The 24,816-nt window shown below is 39.4% G+C and overlaps 1 protein-coding gene across 1 annotated transcript in view; it reads left to right on the top strand.

Moving 5' to 3' along the window:
• Positions 1–8,285: 8,285 nt before the first annotated feature.
• Positions 8,286–24,816, top strand: part of CSTPP1 (centriolar satellite-associated tubulin polyglutamylase complex regulator 1) — a 79,729-nt gene continuing 63,198 nt past the window's right edge. Inside the window, exons 1-2 of the mRNA XM_066553062.1 lie at positions 8,286–8,421; positions 17,237–17,339. Of these exons, the coding sequence (XP_066409159.1) occupies positions 8,376–8,421; positions 17,237–17,339 (149 nt within the window). The 5' untranslated portion in view covers positions 8,286–8,375. The remainder of the gene's footprint in view (positions 8,422–17,236; positions 17,340–24,816) is intronic.

The following is a 24,816-nucleotide window of genomic DNA, read 5'->3' as shown; positions in this document are numbered from 1 at the left end:
TCTTAATAAAACTAGATGCCATCTTCTGCAGTGTTACCAAAACTGCTTTCATTCACAAAAATATAAAATTCATATTAGCAGACGAGAGTTTAGGTGTTACTTAATTTTCTTGACCTTTCATTTAACTGCTGCTTTCTAAGCATTCCAATTGCACATTTGTTTTGGGAAACTTTATGATCATCTCATGGACCACTATTCATTCTACTTTGCAGTGCAGACCAGCAAAACTAAAGATTACATTAAATGGCTACATTCAAAAGCTGAGATATAAAGAATCTTGCAAAAGGTCCTTTGTAATGTAATGTCCCAAGTACAGATTCATCTAACCCCATCCCTTTTTGTGTGTGTGTCTAGAAAGTGGGACAGAAACCAACTTCTAAGGCCCTTTAATTCTTCACTCTAGGAAAAAAAAAAGAAGAAAAAGAAAAGGAAACAAAACCATAAGTAAATTGACTCTCAAAATAGGGAAAAAACCCCAAAACCAAACAACAGACCAAACCAAATCTTTCTTCACATTTTTTTTGAGATGGTAGCTCCTTCTGTGTTTTTGAAAGCTGGTTCTGCTCCTTCTTTTGCTGGTTCCCTAACATCCTCTATGTAAAAATAATGCAAATAAACACCCTCTTCTATCCCTGATGAGACTCCTCCCTGGAGTGAAATGGCAATTATCCAGGCCTTGCACAATGTCTGCATTGCAAAGGTAGCCTATGGCCTACCCTTAGGAACTGCACAGCTTAATACCTTGACTCTGGCACAGAAAAAAAGGAGAAGAGGAAGAGCTTAAAAGGGAAATTCTCTCTCAAAAGCCAGCAAAAGAAGAATTCAATTTGAAGACAGAAGCCTAGCCACCTTTATTCCCCAAACACATTCAAATGGATAAGTAGCAAGCTGTATCTCCTAAATAAATTTTTGAGTCCATAGAGAAGCATTTTCTAAAGAACTGAAGACTTGTGTCTTTCTTTGACTTCCAGCTATTAATGTAGTTTGCCATCAATAGTTGCTGTACTCAGATAAGAAGTTTGTGGTAAAAATCAATCACACAATCAGAAAGAAAGGTGACCTTATATCTCAGTATGTGGAATAGCTTAGATGGGCTGAATTTTCCTTTCTTAAAAAATCTAGAATTCATAAATTGGGCCTGTAAAGAAACAAGTAATCACGGGAATAGATGTGAAAGACAAACATCTTTCTCTCAGCTCTCACACCTTTCTTGTTTGCAGAAGCCACTATGCAGATGTAAAAATGTAGACAGAATGATAAAGAGTTTTCTTTTTTGAAGATGATTCACTTCTAATATTTTATTGGCATGATAGGTCTGGCAAGTACTGCCAACACAAACAAGACATAACCCTTGTGTGTTTCTGATAAGATGCCACCATCTGCTTTCCTATCAGGTGGCTGAATCAGAGATACTTCTTAACACCTCTCCCTCTGTCATACTAGCTCTTGAAAAATGGGAGTGAGGGAACAAATTAATTGCTCCCTACAAGCACTGGGTGAGACCTGAATAAATGCACAGGTAGGAGCAAGATCCAGACTTGCACACTCCCTTCACATGAGTCACCCACATGTATGCACACACATCCAACCTCCCTCTCAGTCACATATACTTATGTCCATTTCATTGCAAGTTTAGGATTTTAGAAACTTGACTATTTAACAAGATATTAGCATTCTAAGAGTTTAAGGTAATCTGAGTCTGTGTATTGCATTTTCATTTGTTCTTCATTCCATGTCAGCAGAGTTGTTGGAAACTCTATCAGAGATCTGAGTGAGCAAAACCCAACATTTTTAATGCACAGGGGAAGACCATGTCATAGGGACTATAGGTTTCTCTTGCTTCTGTTTCACATAACTTAGAGCACACTGAGTATGTTTAGTAAATATTAGAAATGGACTCTAGCCACAGAATTTGAAACTCGGATCCACATCTAAACCTTACATATTCAAGGAACACCTCTTCCTTCACTAACACAGTGTAAAATTTAACACTTAAAGTTAGAATCTTAAGGATATTTTCTTAATATCTAATTATATAATCAGATTCAAATGCAGAATGATCAATCTATTTTGTTGTGGTATAGAAACTAGAATGATAAAGTTAACAAAGCAAAAGAAAAATTTTAAAACGTTCCTCAGATAAAACTTACTTAGGTCTTAATTCTCTACTATATTCTGAAAAATGTTCAATGCTTCCTCTGTTCTGTTTAGAATTAATTGCCATAATCTTCATTTACTGTTTCAGTCTCAATTGTTTTATATTCTCTCTCACTAAGCGATTTGCTTCTCTTCCTAAGTACTCCAACCATTATATCATCATCTGATCTCTATCTTCTCCTCTAGTGACTCCATAAAGGTGTTACTCTCGAAAACACCTTATGCATTATGTAGCAAAAAGAAAAAAAACATTCACCACTATGTCCTCTTATATTATGGAGTGAATCACCAGGCTACGGATGTGTGTTTTTGCTGGAAAAATATTTTGACTGCAACTCCTGTACAGTGGCAGGGTTCTGCAGTGCTGTCTTCCAAGTACCCTTTTGTGTAGCTAACAAACTTAGAATTTAGCTAGAATTCCACTATTTTAATGAATCTGTGATCTCCACTTTCTTCCATTTTATTGGTTTTTTCCCTTGATTCCATCATTTGCTTATCCATGCAGATGTTATAAGGCAAAATATTTTCAGGGTACCTAGCATGTGAATAATGTCTGTTCTGCACAAAGAAAGTTACACACCTTTCCCATAAGAGCTGGCCACTGCAGCCATCACAGTTACGGCTTCACTTCATCCCCAGACACAACAGCTCACTCCCACTGCTCTCTTGCACATACACAGAGCCATTTACTTATTATAATTTTCTCACACAGACACCTTGTCTAATGGATAACAGAGTCTGGCAGCTTATGTTTGCAAGGAACATTCGATAAGTAGAAACAAAGAATAAAAATCGCTGGCCTTTTTGGGTTACCCCCCAGGATGAGCTAAGCCTTGGCTGTCAGAAATGCTTCCCATGCCAGAATTTCATAGTGATATTTATTTTTACCAGGCATTTTAGACTTTTTTTTTGTTTGGCATGAGAGATCCTGCAAACTCTGCCAGAAATGGCTGTTTTTCTTCTCTGCATCATTAGTGGGGCGGCATTCCAACAGAGAAGGGTCACTCACTTGGTACTTAAGTACTTTTAAAGATGTCCTTTCCTTCCTGATGAGATAATGGGAACAAAAACTGGAGGAGAGTCTTTCAACAGTTTGTTCTTACAAAAAAGCCAACTTTGCTTACTAAACACTAAACTCAAAATCAGAATTTGGACATTGCATTTAATACATGCCAGGAATCTATTATACAACTTACAGCTACCATTGATTTGAAAAGAACATGTGGCCTCCCTGAGCCACAGAATCTGTCCTACTACTATTCCCTTTTCTCATAAGCACATCATGCAGAATTCAAAAGTACTCCTATGGCTGAGGAATAGAAGAATATTTCAAGGTTTTTTTTCTCCTCACCAACTTGTATTTAAAATACAAGGATCTTGGAGCTTGTTTAGACCTGAATCATCAACAACACAGACAGATCTCAAAATCAGATCAGATCTCTCTTTACGTTTTTCTGTCCACCAGTTCAAGAGGGAAAATAAAATCTTAGCAATCCAGATTAAAATGCAGTTAAACTAGTAAATAAAATAAAAATTATGATGGCATCATGTTCACAGGACAGTTTCCTGTACACTTACGACATCTTACTAGCTAAGTATATTCCTGACTTAAGACTTGCTGGTACAATTACTGGTGTCACAGTTAGCTCTGTAATGGTACAAATGCTGGCTACTTAAGAGAGCTGCTGCTGTTATCATGTTATCTATCACTAGCTGAGAAACACAGTTGTTTCCAGAATTCATCTTGGCAGATGCTAGGAGAGAGAAATTTGGTGAATCTTATTTCTCTGAAGATCTTAAAAAAGAGGGTAAGTCCAATCTGTTTGTCTAGATTTTACCTGAAGAGGTAGTATTAATACTGCATTATTTGGGAAAAAAAACTAATTTACTTGTGCAAAACCACTGTGCTATAGGTAAACCAGACAAAGAGTTCATACAGTGTGAGAAAGCTCAGATTAGGAGAAGCACTAGAAGTGCTGGATCTTTTTCTGTAAATGACTCCTGAGGAACCAAAACCATAAAAACATGGAGTTCATCATATAATTTCATTGTGGTTTTGGCTGACCGTTTTATTTAAGACAATTTTATTTCTAGTGTATGTGTTTAGAGAGTTTGGTCATTATCCATATAAATAATTATTAAATCAAAAATTTAATGAGAGGTTTTTATGGATTTGCAACTGACTCAAGAATGAATCATCCAGCTTCAGTACCATTGATTTTTAAAATTACTTACAAAATAGAATTCTAATTTCACTTACAAGATTTCCAGTAATTTACATAAATAATAGCATGTGAACTCCTTATTCTCCATTTCTTCAGATGTCTCCTCAAAACTTATCTCTGCTACTGTGCCCAAAATAATAGATTATCAATAAAGATTGACAGTTATTTAAGTCAATGTTTTTCTCCTCACAGTATAATTTGTTTTTCATGTGTCCTTTTGTTATTGCACCTGCAATTTTATTAATTATTATGTACAAGGAAAAGCTCATCTGGAAAATACGTGGGAAGCCTCGATGAACACAAAGCACTATCAAAGTCAAAAAAGCTGAGTTCTGCACAAGACAGGCTCTTAGCTAACTATGTCTTAAAACATGATAAAGCTTTGGATGCTCAAAGGATACACAAGAAAGGCTAGAGACATTTTCTTAGTGTTTCTGTGAAACTGTCTTACATTGATTTCACAGTCAGATGGAATAATACTGAAGACTGCCCACAGCTTAGTTCTTTGTACATTGTAGCAACAGCATTTCCATCAGTCACTTGAAGAAAAAAAAAGTTTGTTTCCTCTAATACACCTAGTAGGCTGCATTGTAACTACCACAGTAATAATTGTTAAAATTCTAAGCAAATGAAACATTTAATTCCAAGAAAAGTTAAAGAAGCCAGGCAAAGTGATTCAATCTTTTTAAAACATGGCACTTCCTCTGGAATTTTGTTCTTGCTATCTAGTCCTGTTTATTATTCTATATAATACTCTCTCTGAAAGAGGAGCTGTTTCTCAGGAGAACTTTGTCTAATAAAAGGAAAATATTTCAGTTTCACATTGATGGTATAATTCAGGAAGATGAACATAAAATCAGCAGAGAGTAAGCTAAGCAATTAATATAGTGGGGGCAAAGTATGTGTTTCTGGAGAAAAACAGAAATCTGATTTTAGCTAAGTTGCTGAGAAACACTTACAAAACTTACACAGGAAAGATTTTCAGCCCATGCATCTTAGCATAATAAAGACATTTTATTTCATTACGTAATTTAAATTACACCACTATTTTCAAACTTGTGGTCACATGGACTCTCATATAACTAAGTTAGCCCAGTTTACAAAACATATGATTTCTGAAACTCTGCTTAAACCACACTTCAAAATGAATTAAGCTAAATAAGATCAAGATCACGTTAACTCTGAAAGAGAGTGTGCACAAAATATACCAATATAATCCAACTGATCCTCCTTGAAAGACTGATTTGGATGCCCAAATGCCCCTGGTAAACAAAATGCAGCAATTTTAGTTACTAGATGTAAGCACCACCATGATTCCCAGGGTAGATGGTAAAAGTGTACTCCATAGGCTGCCCTGAAGTGAGATCTGTACCTCTGATAATCTACCAAGAGGCTGTGACAAGGAAAAATAATTTTCTTCACAATCATTCTTCCAGCTGGGTCCAAAAGAACATTAAGCCCTTGTTAGATGTGCCCCCTCTGGGGGCAGCTATTAAACCTCCAGATGGCCCAGAAAAACCTTCTGAATTTATTAAAATGCATTAGTATAGGGTTCTAAAAATGAAGTTGGTAAAACAAACTTAACACCTATGGCCAGGCTGGCAGCATTTCTCCCTTTTCAGGTCATGAGTGCGAGGGAACATGTAAGTGCTGCTGACCTGTTGTATCAACTAATCCGAGTTCTGGCAAGCCAAAGGAGAAATAATAGTAAACAGGAAAGTCTATAAATAGTCTCAGAAATGACATCTTGTTTTTATATAGTTTTCTTTAGGTTAACAGTCAGGCACCATTACTACTGAAACTTACTGTTATTAGAACTGCAAATGGGACCAGTGACCAAAAGGTTTCCTTTAGCTGGTCTGAAGGAAATAACAAAGTCTAACCCATAGAGACTAAGAGGAAAAGAAAGAGAAGAGAAGAGAAGAGAAGAGAAGAGAAGAGAAGAGAAGAGAAGAGAAGAGAAGAGAAGAGAAGAGAAGAGAAGAGAAGAGAAGAGAAGAGAAGAGAAGAGAAGAGAAGAGAAAAACCACCCTAAAGGAAAAAACAGAGAGATGTCAGAACATGTAATATTCAAAACTGGGCTTTAAAGGCCTCTTGTAAATCAGTGCTCTAGATACTGATCAAGGCTAAACTCTGGTTTACAGAAATGGTTTAAACAACAAAAGGAAACCTGTGGAAGGCTCTTACAAGCTCAGCTGACCCGCATTATAGAAGAGGTTTTTAAACACCAGTGACACTGCTTATGTGTGTAACAACACAATCATGCATTTTCTCATTCTGCTTGAATCCACTTCCTTTCTAAATTCTACTGAATTTCTGGGCTCCAAAATATCTTGTATCAATGCATTCTGCGATCTCATTGTATCTATTACTGAAAAAGTCCCATATTTAAATTTATAGCCTATATCAGAATGCACAAAGTGCCAAACTGAACAACCTGGAGTTTTGAGTGAGTTTCATTGTAGTACAAATAATTTTAGGTAACATAATTTCATATGTTACATTTTTCCTCTTTAAGGCAATCTTACATTTTTTCAATCATTCTTTATGCTGGAGTGTCTCATTGTCTGCTCCCTAAACTATTCTCTCTGCTCATTTTTGAAATATTTATATCTAAGCCATATGCTTTTAAAGACAGAACAAAAAACAAAGGAGAGGTCCAGGCAATCTTATGTGGGATATTAACAGTTAAGTTATAACATCTTGTTTGCCCTTTTTAAATGTAGCTGTCCTTTAAATATAGATTAAAGTTGAGTTGCCAGTGCCTCAGTATTTTTCTCTAGTGGAATAAAGGCGGATCATATGCAGGTACAAATGGTTAATTTAATTTCTGTTCTTTTGCATTTGTCAATTAAAACACAGAAACACCTGCAGTCCTTTTGTTTATTTGGTTGGTTGGTTGGTTGGTTGGTTGGTTGGGTTTTTTTGTAATGCTTTCAGGATTACATCCTGGGCTGGTATTTTTTCTAATGGTGATGAAAGAAATGGCAAAGTAATTTGGGAATTTTAGCCACATCAGCTTCTGGGAAAGAGGAGTCCAGCAGGCTTGCTTCTAGCCACATGAAGAGCTCTGCCACTTGTACATCCCCAGTACAATGGCCATTCCCATACAAGTTCCCAGCCAAGAACAGAAAGAGCCCTGCGACTCAGGACTTTTCTGCTCATTTCTACTTGAATCTACAGAAGGGACAATTCCTGAGGCTCCCTATACCTACCTCTCCTGAGCACAAGGGATGCAGAAATTCCAGCTCTGGGATAGTATGGACAGTAGGACACAACTCTGAAGGATCTCCTTAAGTCACACTTTCAGTCGTTGCTCTCTGGAACAAAGCTGCTACACATTGACTTCATTAACCCAGGGAAGTCGTCAGAGCAGCAAGGCTGGCAGAGCTCAAGGAGCATCTGAACAATGCTCTCAGGCTCACGGTGTGGTTTTTGGGGTGTCCTGCACAGGGCCAGGAGCTGGACTCGATGATTCTGATGAGTCCCTTCCAACTCAGCATATTGTATGATTTTAACTTATTACAATTCACCTTCAAATCAAGATCTTTCCCTCACAGCTGTAGTCCTAAATAACCCCTAGCAGTAGAATATACCTTAAGTTAGACAACTTGAATCTAATCAGGATGATTTTACACGTGCCTCTCCTCTCGCTATTTCAGCTCTTCGGGACATCCTGCTCACTGGCTCTCCCCTCTCTGAGGCGTCCCTCGGCCCGGGAGCAGCCGCCTGGGGCATCGCCCAGCGCGGCCCCCGCGCAGCCCCCGCTCCGGGCGCTGTCAGCAGGCTCCAGGCACTGTCCCTTCTCCTGGGCTCTGCCCCAGCCTTGCCCCAGCCCCTGAGGGCACGGGCGATGGGGCTGCCGGGCGGCTGTGGGCGCGGAACTGTGGCGGTGAGGGGCGTGTTCCCAGCCGGGGCGAGCGGCCGAGCAGCGCCGGGAGCGTCGGGCGCCTTGGAAACGGGCGGAAGCTGGGAAGGAGCGGCAGGAGGAGGATGCTGAGCCCCGAGCGGCTCTCGCTGCCCGGGCCCGAGTATCTGGGTGAGGAGCGGCGCGGCGGGGCGGGGAGGCTTCCTGAGGGTTCTCTCCCCCTGGTGTGCTGGTGGGCCGGGACCCGGCATAGGGAGGGCTCGGCGGGGCCGGGGTGGCTGCGCCCGGCCCGTCCTTTCCGGGGAGTGCGGCGAGCGGCCCCAGCCTGGGCCGGGCTGAGGGGGCTCGCAGTGGCTCCGTGTCCGCCCTGGCTGGAGAGCGGGCAGCACCGGACCGTGACAGAGCGGGTTGTGGACGCTGAGCTGGGAGGGCACGGGAGCATCCCTCACCCCTCCAGTGCCCAGAGGTGCGGTCTCCGCGAGCGGCCGGCGGGAGCTGAGCTGCCGTCTCCTTCCTCCACTGTCCGCTTTGGCGATGTGAATGAATAGCGAGCGGCGTTCCAGCCTTTCTGTGATAGACTTCACCCATTACCAACCTGTTTTGCTCACAGATCTAGGTGAGCATCCTTATTTTTTGCTCGTTTCCCAACAATGGGAAAGAGTGCTGCTCTTTTGTTCTGAAATAAGGTAGCATCGATACTGTTTCCTACATAAAATGAAAATCTTTTAACCTGTGGAGCGGCTACTCCTTTGAAGACTACATCCTTTTTAAACTGCCCGTAACGGCTTGATGTTCCAGGAAACTAAGAAGCAAAGTGGTTTGATGTTAAGGTGTCAAATAAAAATAATTAGGGTGGAATAAAGTCAATATGACTTCATTTAATTGCTGAGGAGGAGATGAATTACGAGTAATAAGCATTTGGATTGTGTTCAAGAGAGTGTTTGTGGAGTGAAACTCTTCAGCCATTACTTTCTAGGCCCAAGAGATTGTTTGGTAATAACTCTTATCAAGGTATACATAATTTTCTGTGGTTTTCTTGTACAAAGGAAGGTCAGGAATGGATTGGATTGCTTTGTGCTGCTTGTTCCGTCATGATTTTGCCATTTCTGTAAGTCAAAATGGAACAAGAGTGCAGAAACACTGCTGTAAATGGAAAACCTGTCTTGCACGGGGTACTAGACTAAAAGACTTTTGTTTAACCATTTAAGCAAAGGAGTGATCTAAGTCATCTTAGAATAGAATCTCACTGTGCTGTTGCTGCTAGGCTGCTGTTAGGGTGCTTTGTGCATACCTGCATAACTACAATGCTTTTCTGTGTCAAGGAAATTCAAGGCAGAAATAGGTTTGTTTACTGCTCTATTCAGGGTGACTCTCATGGGACTCCCCTTGCTTAAATTGTTATCGCTGATTTCAGTTGTGGAGCTTTAGGTGTTTGAGAACAGCATCACAGTGCCATGTAGACACACTGGACACACACCACTTCACTATTTTTAACCTACATGCTAATAGTTAATAACTTTTCCAGAGTGGCTCTAGGTTGAAACCTGTAAAATTTATTTTTCTTAATGAGCCAACGTGGTTTCAGGTTCTTGTAATTGTTTTTAATGAAATAGGCCCTTTTAATTGTGTGAAACTTGTCAGTAAGGATTGAATCACTCAAAACAATCTAGGAAGCAGACTAAAAATACTTAAAGTGTGAAAATAAACCAGTTTTCTCTTGCACATCTGAAGGTAAGATATGAGATGTACAAGAGAGATTTCTTATATGTACAAGATTGTTAGGTGCAAGCAGCTTTACTAGTCACTTAAGTGAGCCTCTTTCATATCTGTTCCACATGCTGATTTGGAATTCCCTTTTCATTTTGTACAACTTTCTAAATTATTCTGACATTGGGGTCAGAAAAAGACATGTGACCATATTAGGGTGAGGAATAACTTGTGTAAGAGTTTGTTCTGTTCATTACTTAGCATACCTTGGGTTTAGATTTCAGTTTCTGTTGTCTGTTAGAGGAGGAAGCATATTCTTATTAGCTAAAAATGTTATGAAAACCAGTTTTTCTGCCTTCATGAGACTTTGTAACTTGCCAAACTGCTCACAGATCCTAAGGATTTTAGTGTGGATTAGCAGTAGGAAAATGGTTAAAAACCAAACCAAAACAATCCCCAACTCCCTCTCTTCCCACCCCAAACAAACACACCTCCCCATATGTTTTTCTGAGTTGCATTTCTGTTTCCTACATTGGCATCCTGAAATCACCATTATTTGGATTGTTCTATTGTGCGCCTCAAGGTCTTGTTAATACAGTTGTCTGACATGGGGCTGTAAGGAGCTGTGATAAATTTCACTGTCTGTGATTTCATTCCGGAGTTGCATTGCCTTAGCTTGCCACTTAAGGTATTCTCTGACTCTCAGAGACCAGATGACCCTGCCATTTCTGAGCTGGAATGGGCAACTCACCCAAACCCTTCTTCCCCTCTTCTCTTTCTCATTATCAAAACCAGGCCATCACATAAATTGAGCAGCCAGAATAACATAATGCGCTACTTGCTGTTTTATTTCCTGCTCTATTTGAGATAATTCTTCTACAACCAGTTAGAATGCTAAGAGGGAAATAAAAGTAGTTCTGAGTTAAAACAGAAATGAACAGGGAGAGAATTAATTCCAAAATTCCTGGAATATGAAAGTCAGGGCAACATGTGTCATGCCACAATGAGACAGTAAGTAGAAGAAAAGAGATGACCATTACTTAGGGAATAGGACTGGAGATGAGGTCTGCAGAACTGGCAGAAGGGCTACAGTGAAGATGATGTTGTTACAAGCAGGACATTATAAACAGTAGTTTCACTGAATAAACAGCATTTATTGTTTGGGTATAGTGATGATAATGTGTTTCTCATTTGATGGATGAGACTGAACCTACAGTAGGCAAAATGAGGCATATTTGAGACATTTTTCATGGTTCCTCATTATGGTTTAATAACTGGTGATTGCTCAGTTATTTATAGCAGGCAGCAGAGCACTTAGGGTATTGTTCTGCTCATGCAGCTGTCTCTGAAGCTTCATATTGTATTACCTCCCTGCTCCCATTTCCTGTTATGGAGAAAAAGCTGCAGAGTACTGCAAACTTCTATTTTCTATGTATTCTCTTGCCTTCCACTACCCAGCTTCAGGATGTTGTTTCTTGTCCTTCTTTGCCAATATAAGGCATGTAAGAATGCAAATACTCTGCTAGGAAATTGCCTTATCAGTAAAGCATGGGCCTATCAAGTGCCAGAACACACAGTTGTGTTTCCTCATCTCTCTCATAAAAGGTCTTGGGTTTAATGATTAGAAAGAGTATACATTCTTTTACAAAACTGAGTAGCTCCCAAGAGAGAACTTCAGTTGTGTGGAAACTTTGCTGAAGCCTAAGGCTTACTCTTCTTCTGAACAGCCTTAAGAAATAATGATCTGGAAAGTGCAAGTACAATAATTCCCTTTAACAGCATAATCAACACATAGGCTACATTGTTATCCAGACATCTCAGCTGACACTGGTTCTCCTCTTAGTACAGATATTTGTTGAACTTCTGTGGAGCACTGTGGCTTAAAGATCTCATGGTCTAGAAAAAGAGAAGAGAACGCCTATTTAAAAATTTTATTTCTTGCTCTGTTGTACAGGTAGGACAACTATAATGTAGATTGAATATAATGTGTAAGAGTTTGCGTATAGAAATGTTAGTTAAATCTTCAAGATTTAAAGATTCAATGTTAGTTGAATCTTCCTAGACTCAGTCTAATACTTTGTCCAAAAGATGGGGATTTCACCGCCATACTGGTGTTGCACCGCAGGATTTCCACCTTAACTTGAAAGGTGCAGGTGAAATCTGATCCTGAATTAGGTAGAGTTCCAGAACTGGAGAGTACAGTCCTTTGCATATGTCCCTCTGAGCATGAATAGGTAGGGAACCATTAGGCTACTTAATGTCTTATAACAAACTGAAATGACAATTTCTTCCACAATTAATAATTTTAGATTTAAACAAAAACCTCCAAAAAACCCCAACCAAACAAAAAAAAAGAGAAGATTGCTCAGCTATTTGCTTTGGTGGGGGCGTGGTTTCTAGCAGCTGTATGACACCTTGCAGGAAGCAGTCTGCTGGAAGGACTTGCACAATTAAGTTAGTCTGTGTGCAGTATTATGCTCATTGTTAGAACCAAATTCTCAGCTATGGTCAAGAATAAATTATAAATGGAAATGTTTCTTAAATTTTTTGTTGAAAGTGGTTTTGAAAATTGGGACATATGAAATGTGCTGTAGTTATGGTGTGTGACCTCTTGGCATGTGCTCCTGAGTAAGAGCAAGTCTCATGTTGGGTGATACCTCTGGTATGACAAGGTCTACTTGTACTTAAATGTTCCATCCTTCAAAAAACATTTTGCTTTTGGGGGTAAATAGGAAATTACACTGTGAAGCTATGCAAAGCTGGAAGGAACTATGACAGTGCAGAGATGTAGCATTTAGGTTAATTGTTTTGTTCACTCACTTCTCTTTCCCAGGCCATTTCTTAGCAATATCTGAAGGGATTTAGTCCTTAATGATATCTGAAAAGATTATAATGAGCATCCTGAAAAACCATTGATGCTGGAAAAATTTCCAGAGTTGATGTGATTTTGTTGTTGCAGTTTATATCCTTACTATTTCTCTCTTGCATCATTATTGTTTTGGTTTATATTTGCATGAAATTGATTTTATGTTACTATGGATGTATCTTTCCAATGTGTCTAATAAGGTAGTCCTTAGTTAAGCTACAGTTTAGAACAAATACTGAAAGAGTATTTAGCTATTACCTTATGCTCTCAGAGTATATGTTCTCAGAGATTAAAAATGCTAGAAATAGTCCAGGTCCATTAAAGCTTGTTATGCTCTCAAGCTTCTGATAACTGAAATTAATCATAACGTTAATTGCATCAAGCAGTGTGTATTTTCAGCACTTCAGCTGAGGAGGAGGCAAATAAGTAAGAAAAGGTGGTCTTATCCAGGAATTCCCACTCCTGATTTTTGAGCATGTTCAGTTATGCCAGGAATGACCCCAACTTAAAAAAAAAAAAAAAACAACAACCCCCAAAAAACCCCCCAAAAAACCAAAAAAAAAAAACCCTTGTGTGCATACAGAACAAATCGCTTTGATAGACAGCTCCTGTTTCAGAAGAAGTCGTGTCTCCTGGAGAGTTATCCACTTGGATAATAAAACCATTGCCTATACACAGTATCATGACTTAAAGGTGACATCTATTTCCTTCCTTCTTCCTGAATTTCTAGCTCTGAGAATTTCAGTGCATATATTCAGTTTTGTACAGTGATATTATTTGCATTAAATTTTCCTTCAAGACTTTTCAAGTATAAATGCTTGTTCTTACAACATGTGTAATCAAACCTACAAAGTAGTGGATTGTTTGTTCTTATCAGAAGACTGAAACAAGTAATTTGGTAGCTTATAAAAAGACTATTTTTACTATTTTAAATACATGTGCAAAATTATTTTGTGTGGTTATGGCTAAATGGAATTAGTTATGATTGTCTAATGTGCTGTAGAGAAATCCATGGAGATTGTGGATGTAATCCCCATTATGCCTTGTACTTGTATGACTTGGTCTGGCCATGCTTGAATTGAACAGCCACTGCTCAGCCCTGAATTTGGTTCTGAGCCAAAAGTGCATTTATTCCAAAAATTCGTTTAAACATTGGGCATGTGTGTGATGGGGGGGTGTGACCATGTGAGTATCACAGGCTGTTCTCTTAAGTGCTGCAGGGGGCAGCTTTGGAGGAGCTGTACGTGCTGCTACTGATTGGACTGAGGCTCCAAGTATAACATCACTGCTCGTGGCTTAGTGATAAGAATTAAGATACTCTGTGCAAAGGTATTTACTTAGTATCAGGTTATGGGCTGCCTGAAAAATCCTCTGTGAACTTACTCTGTCAGATTCCTTTGTGAAACCCAACTGTTAGTTTTTAAACCTGACAGCAAAGTGTGGTACCTACCAAATAAGTGTGGCAGGCACACTGGTTTCCTGTTTGGGGTACTTGCTTGGGATTTCAGAGTTGAGAATTTTTGTTATATTTACAGAATATGGGTAGCATTGGAAAGTTCTGTATGAGTAGGCAACTTCTGTTACAATAAGCCTGAAACAAACAAATGCTGAGGATGTCCTGCTGTAACACCTCCTGTGTGGAAACTGCAGTATACTGGAGTTCTGTCAGGAAGAAAATTAGTAGAGACAGAAAGCTGTAATAGCACAGTGAGTATTTGGGCTTTACATTCTGATTTGGACTTGCTGCCTTGTTGTTGCAAAGAGGGCCTCAAAATATGAGCAACCAGTACATCATTATGCCTGAATTTTCAAAATCTATTAAATGTATGAATCATCTCATTTATTTTGCCTAGAACTCCACAGATTTTTGACTATACTTGCATAAACGGTTAATGTTCCGGTATGGTTCCAGTGTTTGTTATGGAAAGTACCATTTGTATAAATTAAGGAACTACTCTTTTGCTATAACCAGACTCCTGGCACTTTATTTTGCCTCTCTGGCCTGCTAAAACCTGTCTGCAAATTACATTTTGTTCTGTGACTTTCCTGTATAGCATAGCATTGGTTGGGTTATAAAACATATTACTTGCATCGTTCCATGGAACTGGGCAGTCAGTGAACAGGAAGCCAGAGCTGGAATTTGGTTTGGCAGTGTGAACTGTGCTACCTGGAGAGAGCACAACAGCCAAAGGGACAAAGAGGGAGACTTCTCAAGGAGATTTAAAGTGCTATTTTCTTTTAATTTCTCTGCTCATAGTTTTCTTCTCTTCCCCACACCTCTACCCTCTCTTCTGGGAAATAGGTATAGAGGCTCTTTGCCAGGATCCTTAGGCTATGCAACAAAAAACCTAAGAGAAATACCCTTTTACAAGCAATTGTATTCGATAATGACCTATATATTTTTGTGTACATTTTGAAAGGTCTAAAATTCTATGTTGAAAGTTAATTTATTCTCCAGGAGCAGATTCAAAGGTATTTATTATAGAGGTCAGCTACATTGTGCTGTGTAGCACTGTGGGACCATGCCTGTCTATTCCCAAAGGCTTTTAGGGGAGGTTTATGACTCTAAGGAGAAATATGGTTCATTGATAGGGACTATTATATGAAAGGAGTGTGTACTTCCCCACAAAGTGTTGAGAATGGTTTTGCAGTTGAGCTGAAGTTTATTACAGGCTGAGTGGAAGTCTGTCTGCTAGTACCGTTTCCTGGCATAATCTGGTACATGTGACACCTCAAGAGGTGCCTTGGGAGACAATTGCTGAGTGTGAGATGGACTGCTTCAGGAGGAGGGAGGAAGGATGGGCTGAAGTAAAGTTACCCAGTTGTTGCTATCTTGAGCCTGTGACTGAGCTGCACGGACTCATTCTTCCCTCAGGGGACACAGGTGCGCAGAGCTATTTTTCTTTAATCACTCACATAAATTAAATTTATTCCTTTGCATTAAAATAATTAAATAAAGCTACGCCCTGTATCTTTTAGTGCCAGATAATATCTTTAAACCTTTGGCTCACCATTTTGCTATCAGCTGCAAGGTATTTTCCAGGGTGTGCTTAACCAATTTTACTATTGTCCTGAAAAGTGTTCTAGGCAGAGAATCCCCTGATAGCAATCAATATTCACACATACTTTTAATCACTGTATCCACTGGGAATAATCATTTCCGGGCTTCTCTTGAAGTCCACCCCACACTAAGATGAAAGGGCCTTCCATGCTGTGTATCAAGTGGCACAGGATTGATGCTCACCAGGATATTAAACACAAATTAAAATGGTTTAGAGAATATTGATGTGGGTCTGAGGTTGGCCAGTTGCTGCTGAGGGGGTGATTCTGCCAAGTCTGGAGCAGATTGGCAAGAAGCAAGAACAGCCCTTGCCTTTCCTATATTCCCTAAGGGTTTTCTCCTGCTCTTTTAGGACACGACACTACTTGCAAAGGTACAGTAGGATACGTGTTTAGGATGGAGGTGTGTGGTTTGGGAACAGGGTTTGTGTGCTTTCCAGGTTAGGAATGATTTTCCTGGGTTCGTTGTAACTTGTCTTCTGATTGTTGAACTTGTAGATTTGGAAAATCTACTGCTTGCTGGCTGGCACATCACCTCAGACTCGGCTCTTTGTTGCTCTAGCTTGGTTTCTAGCCAAAAACATCAAAGGGGCTCAGTGGTAAATCTGTGCTGCTTCCTCCCTGGCAAATGCTTGTTTTGTACAGTCTGCCCCCTGTAGAAGCAGCAAAACAGTTTGTGTTGCACCAAACTGTCTTTACTCAGGAGTCTTATAAGTGAGTGTCATTCTGTGGTGAGGTATTGGCAGATCCACCATTTCTGAAATTCTCCTGTTTGGCCTAGGCAGTTATTTGAGACTGGCTGTTGAGCAATATAACTCTCTCTTGGCATTCAGACCTGTTCCCCACCTGCCACATTCACTGATGCTTGTTTGGAAACAGATGTACTTTTATTTGCACCTTCAGGAGGAAACCTTTACAAAACAACCTTAAAGCTACTTGGCTTTGGTATAGAGGGGAGAGTAAAGAATACCTAAAGCTCTGCAACAGCCCCATCAAAACAGCATTGACAATCTGTGTAGGAAAGATGGCCCAGAACAGAGATCAGGAACTCCTCTGGAGTAAGCGTTTTCCAGTGAAACTGCCTCACAACTCCGTATCTTCCTTCAATACCAAAATCTCAGGGGATTCTAAAAAAGGGTCAGTGCTGTTAATGACTAAGTCTGTGTAGCCAGGAAGGAAAGCAGGATTTAGGTGATGAATTTTGCTATCTATTTCTGGAAGAAAGAAACCTCCACTCTCTAATTGAGGAAGCAGATGCTTGATGTCTTGTGTAAGGCGCACAGCTGGGCTTGTCTGGCTCTGGGAAGGCCCCTTATATTCTAACTTCTGTCTCTTACTGTTTTTTATTTGCAGCTCAGCGACATGTCCTCACATACATGGAGGATGCAGTGAGTCAGCTGCTGGAGAACAGAGAAGATATTAGTCAGTATGGCATTGCCAGGTTCTTCACTGAATAGTAAGTACATCAGGATGCTGCCAATAGGGCCAGCCTGAGGAGGGCTTTTGGAAACAGACAGAATACATGGAGAATGGAACTGCACATGTGCTGGTTATATTGTGAATGCTGGATTTTACTGGGTTAGTCAAGGGCTGCCTGAGTGTGTTTTGGAACTGTAGTGAGTTTTGTACAGTTCAGTACCTCTTCTATTACAAACATTAGTGTAAAGTAGTCACTCTGGGAAACAGTGATTTTAAAAACATGGCTAACCAAATTCTGCTTCTCTTGGTCAGGACTGTTAGTATCAAACTGCTTGAGAAATACTGAAGTAAACTGTTTCACAGGCTGCTGCTGGTTTCAGCAGCACTCATTCTTCCTTTTCTTGAGTATGAATTTGAATTGTTTGTATCCTTGTGGGATTGTTGTTCTGTTAAATGCTTTAATAGGATGTCTCTTCTTCCCTTAAAACCTGGGTAAGGGTTAAGTACTTAAGTAGTACTTTACTCCTTAAGTGCTGGACATGACCACTGTCTCTTCTTACTACTTTGCAAGAAAATTATTGAGGGAAAAACTATGTGCTTTCTGTCCAGAGAAAGTAATACTGACATTAGTCAGCTGAGCAAATAGTTGGAAAACAAGAGCTTAAGAAAGATAAAGAGCAGGATTACAATGACCTCCACCCAGCAACAGGATTTCTTCAGTGGAGTTGAAGGCAAGGTGGCTTTGAAATACCCTGCTGAAATTGTCATTGAGGCACCTCTGCAGATTAGCTTGCATCTAATTTCAAATTGACTCTTCTGTGTCCTTTCTAAACTTCTGATCATATATATACTTCAAAAATTAAATGGTGAGCAAGAGGTTGTTCACACAGTGAAACTGTTCAAAATGCTCTGTAGTATTTCTTCATCTTGATGTGATAACCATTTTCTTTTCACTTCCTGTTCCTCTTCTACCTTTAAAAGAATAAGTAGCGGTTCAAAACCATTATAATGAACAAAGCCATCACCATAGAACAAAATCCTCAGACTGACTTAGGTACTGGAGATCTTGTTTTTCCCATTTATTTTCAGAGATACAATTTTTACAATGTTTTCTTGTTCACAGTGAGCATCTTGTGGAGTTTCTGATTTCATTAAAGGATTATAGGACTATATATTATATATATATATATATATAATATAATTATATATTATATATTATGTATTATATATTATAATATTATCTATTATATATCTAGGAATATAGGATTGTATATTTCCTGTAGGAAGAGGATTCTTTTTCATTCATTCTGTAATATAGAACTAGTAGTTCTCATTTTTTCTTTTTTCTTTTCTAAAATATCTGGAATTTAGCAGATGAAATTGTGTCCCCGTACCAAAGCACAAACAATCTTAGTAATTTTGAGAGCTGTGAAGATTTGAAATGTGGGATTCTTCATTTAAAGTGGAGAATAAATGATAGCCGACATGGGTGTAGAATGTGAAGTTTCATATTATGAAAATGTCATATGTTCTGGCTCCCAGGGCTTAGTGGTGAACCCTCACTGCCCAGAAGATTTCTGTTCATCCACTCAATGTTTGTTCCTGCTGTGCTTTGAAGGCCACTCTTCTTTCCCAAGCAAATAAATTTGATCTTCAGTCTCAGCATCTTCAAGCTCAAAGATAACTTGTGAGATTCCAGAAGGTTTGTGGGCATTGTCCCAGTGCTTTCCATAATCCATGTTTTTCTGAAGGAGAGGATTGGAATGGAGATATTTTGAAGTATGCTGCAGATTTGAGATGAAGGGACTTGCTATTAGGATGTCCCGTTTTTAAAATTGTCTTTTCCCTATTTATGCTGGTTTAAAATTAGAGACCAAGCCCAGGTTTAGAAAGCTAGCGGGCAGTTTGGCAGGCCCAAACAAGTAATTTTTTTTAAAGTCTTTATGGTGTAAAAGAATGACTTCTGTAACTTTTCAGAAATTAAATTAATCTGTCAAGGACGGGTATTAGATATTTTCCAAACTCCTTTCAGAGGGCATACTTCTCAATGTAGTGGTGTTCCATGGACCTCTCTGCTGGATTCACTGCTGAAGAGCAACCTGATGGCATTTCCATCATGCATTGCAATGCCCCACTTTATCATGTCAGTTCAAGTCTTTGAGCCAGTTACAGCAACTTGGGTTTTTTTGGTAATTAAGAAAACTTTGTTGGGACTTAGCATACCTGAGTGAAATTTCAGAATTGAAAATGATACAGTCATTTAGTTCTGTATGGATCAAGCAGTAAGTGTTTTGCTGGCAATGAGTATTTCAGTTTTTTCTAAGAAACAGAATTGGGTATGTATTTCACTGCTCTCCACCATCTAGCACTGTGATTGCTGATTGCAGAGGACTAACCTTGATCTCTACAGTTTTCCTTCCAGAATAGTCTTCAAGGATAGTTTTTTCTCCCACTTTATTCCAGTGTTCATTTGTCCCAATCATGTGGACATCTGCTTTCAATCTTGGGAGTACCTTGAGGCTTCCCTCATCTGGCTCACTCCTGACCCTTACAGGAACAGGGATCAATCACCCCTCTGCCAATTAATCCACATCTTTTAGTTAAACAGGTAAAATTATGCCTCTCTTAGGACTAATCTTGACTTTATAGATATGCTGAAATGCTACTGGTATTTGTTCATTACAAGCTTGAGAAATCTCAGCTCTGCTCTTGAATCTTCGTGAAATGCAGACTCTTGAAAACACTCTGTGTAATTACACACTAATGCTGCTTTGCTTCTTCCAGCCTGATGTCTGTGCCAACATATCTTAAAGGAACAAAGCTCCCCCTATACATTATTTATTATCCTGTTTTCTTGATCTTTTCTATACTGAAGAAGACCAGGGCCCTCATTCTAATGCATTTGATCACGCAGAGAGAATGTGCATAGCATCCCACTTTATATTTTCTGGGCTCTTAAAAGAGTCTGTGTCTTTTTTTCATTTCAGCTTAAAGAACCAGCAAGAAAAAAAAAATAGATGAAGAGACTTCCTACTAGTACATTTTACTTTTCTTGTAGGCTAACCCTTTGCTTGAAACTTTCTCTTCCAGCATGCAGGTAGGTGTGCTGCTCAGTTCAAGACTCTTTGGAAAGCTCAGAAATAATAACCAGTTGTAACTTACCTTGGTTAGGAAACTGGTTTTTCCATAACTTTGTTTGTATGATAAATCAAACACAAGTGAACTGGAGACAAGAGAATGGACCTTTTTTTTTGGTGGTTTTTTTTTGAGTCTATATATTCTTGTCGCAAAACGCTTCACCTTTTCTCTTGTTTCTGGTGAAATATGTCCTGACCACCTGCTAGCTGGAGCGTGACTGAGAAAAAACTCTTGCTTTTAGCTCGTAGATGTAGCACTGCTTCCACTGGACTCTGCAAACTGATGGCTGAGATCCCCTTTTCCTCTAAAGAGCATTTCTGCTGGCTCTAATTTGAACGCCCCTGCTGGATTTTATGTGACAGTTTAACAGTATTTATCTGAGGAGGTATCTGTGGTGTGTGTGACAAGGCTGAGGGTCAGATACAACTTTTAGATCTGTTGTGTGCCTGGCAATTCAAAATACCAGCTCAGCACTGTGTAGAGCCTTGTTTTACAGGAAGGAACATTTGCTTTGTTCCTAGTAACAAGACTGACAGTGCTATATAGTTTGGGATCCTTGGGAAGGAAGATGTTATCATGGTGAGAAGTATCAACTTCTAGCAATGAAAGTACCTCATTTTCTCTTGCTGTCTGGATTGGCTGGAATGATTTGTTCATCTCTTTCCTTAGGGACAAATGTGATACTGCTCCTTTGGCTTTCTCTGGCAATAGACACAGGCTTTGGTATCAGACAAACTTTTGGCTTGTTCAGTCCTTTATTGCTGTACAACATAACAGAAATAAATCTGTAGAGTAAACAATGTCCTTCTCTTTAAAAATGTCTCAATACCCTTGGGGGAGGAGGGCAGGGGGGAAGGGCCAGGAACAAGACAGATGGGATGCCCATGAGAACTAAGCCACTCACTGAAGGCAACCTTAATTGGCAACTGGAAATAAGCTGAATTATCTGATTATGAAAAGGAGAGATGCTTAGAGCCATCAATTTTCTTTTTTCTTTGCATCTGTGTATGTAGGCCTTATCACCGTCATCATCTTGCTGTCATCTGCTCTGCATCTTTCCCCTTTTCAGAGTAACTTGTTTTGTCTTGTTTGCAAGGATAGTGTAAGCTCTTCAAGACAGAAGTGATATTGTACTGCATGTACTTTACAGCACCTAGCATTGTAGAATGTCGACTCTGTACAATTACAGTACAAACAGCAAAAACAGTAGTGGGAAGGTCCTTAGGGCTTTGACAAGTTGCGCCAGATTCCCTTTCTGAGAGATGAAGCCATTCATTTGAATTTCTCAGTACAACTGTTTGGGGGAGGGGCATTGGTTGTTGGGGTTTTTTAGAGTTAGTTCTTTGTGTTTTGGGCAAATCAGTAGTATTTGTGAGATATTAATACTTTTAGGATATTACCTAAAATATTGATATTCTCTCTGATATAATCTTCTGAGCAATTGCAAAAAACCCCTCAACATTTCGTGTATTCTTCAAATACTGTCCTGATTCCTGCACGTCTTCCACTATGGAGAGAAAAAGATAAAATGATGCCACTCAGTGCAAGACTGCACGGAGCCATGTGATCAGTATCAAGCTGCTGCTGTCAATGACCTAGCTGTGCTGCACCCCTTTGGGCTGAAAATCTCAGCTGGGATAATGTGCTTGATGGTTCCTGACAGGCTTTTACTTGGGATTCCTTGACCCCTAGGGCACTGCGTACGACTGCTGTCTGTCTCTCCTTTGCTCTTCAGTTATCAGGGAAAAGAGAGTGAATATATGAACTCAGACACAGCACTTGTGCCAGAAGCTCTGAGGAGGTTTTGCAGTTAATGTGTATAAGTTGCTGTGAAAGAAACATTTTGAAAGTATCTCTCCACAGACTGCAATGGATTTGCAGGACTGAATTTGTTGATAAATCTTTCTGGGGAACCTACAGTAATTGCATATTTCTCCACTAAGAGTGTTGCTAATGGACACAAGGCCTTTCTGTTAGTCCCTTTGTTGCCTTCCAGTCTCACCTCTGCAGAGAAGCGTTGTCAGAAGGGCAAACTCTCTTTCTTGTAATTGAATTTCTCCAGCCCACCTTAGAAATGGGATTTCAATACCTCCTGCCCACTGTGCATGGGGTATGTGTTTTGTATGAGAGCTATGGAAGATCTGGGGGTTGTGGATAACTCTATATGACATTTAAATTATGTGAATTTTGTCTGGAACCTGTGTATCTGTCACCCTATGTTTTTATTATAGAATTCCTTTATGGGAGAAACAGCACTGGGATTTTGATATGACAGCCAGGATCTATGAACTCCTGATTTTCCCAGAGTTGTTTCTCTGTAACAAACATTGCAACAAGTCCTAACCTGACAAATATGCTGATTGGGATAACTGCTGTTGAGTAAACAGATGGAAAAAATGCATATATTAATCTCAATAACACAATTCCCACTGTAGTTTGTACATGTTGCCGATATATTAGAAAATGTAGTATTGTCTTACCTTATATTGGGAATCTTACAGATGAGTGGATATTCAGATGTGTCCCTTGCAAAGAAATACAAGGGGGATGAAAAGGTAAAAAATCTTTTTGGTAAACAGGATTATCTTGGAACAATTGTAGCAAAGCATTAGCAGAATTGAACTTAAAAGAAAGTATTTACCAGTGATGCTCTATGTGGTAATATACTCCACATAAGAAACTTCTCATACTGTTTGGTGACAAAAGAATCTGCAAGATTTGCCAAAGCATATGAATGTTAATACTGGATATCAGCATGCTGTCAGCACAGGGTTGTTATCCATGATGTCTGCACTTAAGTACTGACTTGACCTGCACTGTGCTCTTGCTCTTTGAAAAGAGGTAATCACAGTTTCCATGTGCAGTGTGATCAGATTATGATGCTCCTAGTATAGACACACAGGAGGAGCAGTGCAGTCTTTGCCCATGTCTTTCCTATTCCTTCACATCATGGAAATTACATACTTACTTGTGGTCTTTTTCAGAATAGCTGCAGCAAGAGTTGGCTGACTACTTTATGGAGACCTTATGTAATTGGGTATATTTTATTTTTTCTTACAGCCTTGAAGGTTGAAATGCAACACATATGCCATGAAATTGAGCTTCCTTTAGATTAAAGCCAACTGCATACAGGTGGTGTGGATAGCTAATAAAACTGGAAAGAAATTTCCCAAAAGCCAGAGTCCAGGAATGTGGCAAATGGTACAAGCATCAAGACAATATATATCTGAGTTAACTTTGTGCCTTTTCTCTGTGCAAGAGTTGAATGTACTATCTTCTCTCTAGCTTTAGTTTTTAACTAGTAAAACTCTCGTTTATGCTTCCAATTTTTTTATTGCTTTTCATCATAGTTACTGATATTACTAGTACAAATTTGGAGAAGGCTATGATCCCAGCTGGGAGCTAAGATCAGGCTTTCGTGACTTGAAATGTATGAACTTATACAGGCTGAGGGATGGACAGATTGAGAGTAGCCCTGCCAAGAAGGCCTTGGGGATACTGGTGGATGAAAGGCTGGACAGGAGCTGGCAATGTACATCACACATCAATGTGCATTCCTGGGATGTCACAGAGTCTTCTGTTTAGTTTTACTTTCTCCATCAGTCTGCTATTTTTTTTTTTTATTTTATATCTGTGATATTGGCTGGTTCCTGCCCTGTTCTTGCATTTCTTATCATGCATCTCTGTTGTGGTTTTGTTTCTATCCTTGCAGAAGTGAAAGGGCCCCCAGGTCAGAACTGGGGAGCTCTGGAAATCTTCTATTGTCCATCTTCCACTGAGAAAAGGTCTGTAGTAGAGTTTGCCGTGATGCAAGGTAGATATTCAATGCTGATATAACTGTTTGACCAGCAGCTTTCCCCATTATTCTGGAAAATTGCTCAGTTGTGCTTGCTGAGTCACTGTTGGAATATATAGGAAAAGATGAGAAACATAAATAGTGATATATCCACCACAGATGTAGTGGGACTACTTACAGTCTTTTGCATACAATCTGCAATGTGTATATAAAGCAGTAATCTCACCTCATGCTTGGTCACATGCTTGAAAGATTGGATTTCCTGCAGTTTCTCAAAGTTTTTTGAAGGAAACTGTTTTAGTAATATGAAATTGGGAACTGGAATTCAGTAGAAATGCACTCAAGAATAGCAGCTTTGGAAAAACATAGCAGCGTAGAAAGTTTGGTACATGTTTTTTTTTCCCATATTGTATGTGGGGGTTTAAAAATTATTCTTAAGAATGAAAGGCATAGTTTTATAATTTTCTGTTAGTAATATTTTCTTTTTAACATACTATTTCCTCCAATAAAGCTTTTGATGTTTTCAGCAGTAGGAGTACCACTGTTGGATACATGGTAACTTCATGAATAGCAGTACCTC

Source organism: Molothrus aeneus, chromosome 6, assembly GCF_037042795.1.
Source record: "Molothrus aeneus isolate 106 chromosome 6, BPBGC_Maene_1.0, whole genome shotgun sequence".
In the NCBI taxonomy this organism is placed as follows: domain Eukaryota; kingdom Metazoa; phylum Chordata; class Aves; order Passeriformes; family Icteridae; genus Molothrus; species Molothrus aeneus.
This window is presented reverse-complemented; position numbering and strand designations above follow the sequence as displayed.